Genomic DNA, 2,500 nt, shown 5'->3' with positions numbered 1-2,500 from the left:
TGATGTGCACTTTTCTCAGAGCTCTGGTGTGCAAGCCTGAGTATTAAGCAAGTGGTTTGATCTTCCTGGCTACATCATATTGTCTTGATATCACAGTATCTGTTCAAATACATGGGATTTAAGATATTTTTAATAACAACGGTTGATAAAATGGTAGGTTGATATACTTTAATGTTCTTATCAATTGGACCTGTATAAACTTTCAGTCCTATTACATATATCTAGATATCCCCAAACTTCAAATCTGAAGTTTTCCTATAGTACTGTAGACACAAACTATCATGTGTTATGACATTGTTGCACAGTCAGTTTTTATACAAGTTCATCTGAATGAACTGAAGAATAGCTTCAGTCCTGTGTTTACTGCGTTCAAAATTTAAAACCTTACAATACTGAATTTGTCTTTGGCCAACATAATGACAGACAACGTGTGTCACAGATGTTGTTACATGCACTGTAAAATGCTATCGAAGTTTTATTTTTCAAACTTAACAGTAAAACAGAGCTTTGAAAAAATAAACAGAAATTGTAAGACATCAGAAAGCAATGATAACACCCCAGGATTTAGATTTGTTAAGGCTTAGCACCGTTTATGGCTTCCTATACTATATCATCTTAAAGAGTTCTCCGTAAACTAAGCCTTTGTTTTATTTAATTAAATATATACCCTGGTTTTTCTCCTCCTTACTACCCCTCACATTATTCTCAATCCATTTTGCTGTTGCTTTCAGCAGAGAAGAAATGAAAATGTTTAAGTTGCTAAATAATGAAGATGTGTAAAATGCATTATTGTCATCATAGCATCGTGACTACTTAGATCTGTTTACCAGTGCTAAAATGTAGACTAAAACATAAGAAGTCAGTTGATAATACAGTCTGCAGTGTGACCAGTTCTCTCTCTCACTCCCTCTCTCCCTCTCTCTCTCTCTCCCTCTCTCTTCTCTCTTCTCTCTTCTCTCTTCTCTCTTCTCTCTTCTCTCTCTCTCTCTCTCTCTCTCTCTCTCTCTCTCTCTCTCTCTCTCTCTCTCTCTCTCTCTCTCTCTCTGTCTCTCTCCTGTGTCTGACTGATGGAAAAGTAGGGTCCGTCAGCTGTAATGAGACCCAGTGCAAGTGTAGATGCAGACTGGGTGGCAGAGTTCAGCGTTTCACACTGCCTGGTCTCTGTCACTCTATTGAATTAGATTGATGATGGCAGATTGCAGGGGGCACTAACTGGACCTCGGTGGGAATGCATGAAGTGTGTAGACAATCCTGGCAGGCACTTTGCTTTGAGAACCCTTCACCCCTTCACAGCTGTTGGCACTAGTCCATTGCTAACAGTGTCCACAGGACTTTAAAGAGACACCATGGGCCTTCTATTTTATGGTTTCGGTAACTTGTTACTGTCGAAGCAACTGTGACCTCAGTTCTCTTATTGACAAAAAGATGAAGTGTTATTTGTTTTCTCTGACCTTTAACATAAGAAAAGCAACAAAAGTTTTCTCCTCTTCTAGCTAAAGTTGTGTTTCCTCCCAGCTAAGTTTCTCATCCTGGGCTTTTATATGCAGGGATCATTACTGGGAAAGGAGCTCAATGATAAGATGTATCACTGCGATAAAATAGCTGCATCAGTCATTTCTAAAATGCCCCTGATCTCACTCTCTCCTAACAGCTTTCTAAAGAACGCGAACGTCTTCAAGCAATGATGACCCACTTGCACATGCGACCCTCAGAGCCCAAACCATCTCCCAAACCTGTAAGTGCATATTGCTTTATAAACAGTAAATAGCTGTACTGATGTTACAGACTAAGAAAATGAACAATTTAGGGACAGTTAGAAAACAATGACTGTGATAAAAAGCACAGCAATAAAATGAAAGTAAAATGCAATCGCTTGTCAAATTGTATGTTTCTCTTAAAGTAATGCTATCTTTTACAAAATCTATCCAATCTACACCGTGGGTGACACTAAACAAAGTACACCTATCAGTGCAGAAATCACTGCCTTGCAGCTGAAGCCAGGGGGAATATCTTTCTGTGATAGGTTTACAGATATTAAAAGGAAACTGACTTTGAGCACCCCCAAGAAGCGGATCAGTACCAATCACAAATACAAAGGCAAGTGCTGGGTCCTAAAGACTCAGATCAATCAAACGATACAGACCAATAGACTTTTTTTCTCTTTTCAATTGTTTTCTCAGAAGTATCATAGTATTTTATAGGCAGTTTTGTCCTATTTTGTTGATGGTTATTTCAGTTAAGATGTATTTCACATATTGATATGTTTTCCTGTATATTCAATATTATCTTAACTTAAAGAGCTTATCTCTAAGGGGAAATGAGCCCTTAGAGAAAACAAAAACTACAGCTTTTCTTAAAACTATGAGACTTAAGCTCCACCTAGTCCCTGGTAGTTAGATACATAGGCTGTGATAAAGAATAAACTGTTACCTCACCTAGCTAATGTTTGCACAAAAATTTAGAGTAATCAACAGAGGGACTCTAGTTTATTGAAAGTTTA

At 37.9% G+C, this 2,500-nt stretch overlaps 1 protein-coding gene across 8 annotated transcripts in view; it reads left to right on the top strand.

Annotated features, from left to right (window-relative positions):
- Foxp2 (forkhead box P2) overlaps positions 1–2,500 on the top strand; it is a 461,746-nt gene that overhangs the window by 425,848 nt on the left and 33,398 nt on the right. For all 8 annotated transcript variants that reach the window (XM_051151910.1, XM_051151912.1, XM_051151911.1 and 5 more), the window contains exon 10: positions 1,652–1,735. In XM_051151910.1, coding sequence (XP_051007867.1) covers positions 1,652–1,735 — 84 coding nt within the window. The remainder of the gene's footprint in view (positions 1–1,651; positions 1,736–2,500) is intronic.

Source organism: Acomys russatus, chromosome 10, assembly GCF_903995435.1.
Source record: "Acomys russatus chromosome 10, mAcoRus1.1, whole genome shotgun sequence".
NCBI lineage: Eukaryota > Metazoa > Chordata > Mammalia > Rodentia > Muridae > Acomys > Acomys russatus.
Note: the sequence above shows the minus strand (reverse complement) of the source record. Positions and strands in the feature narration are given on the sequence as shown.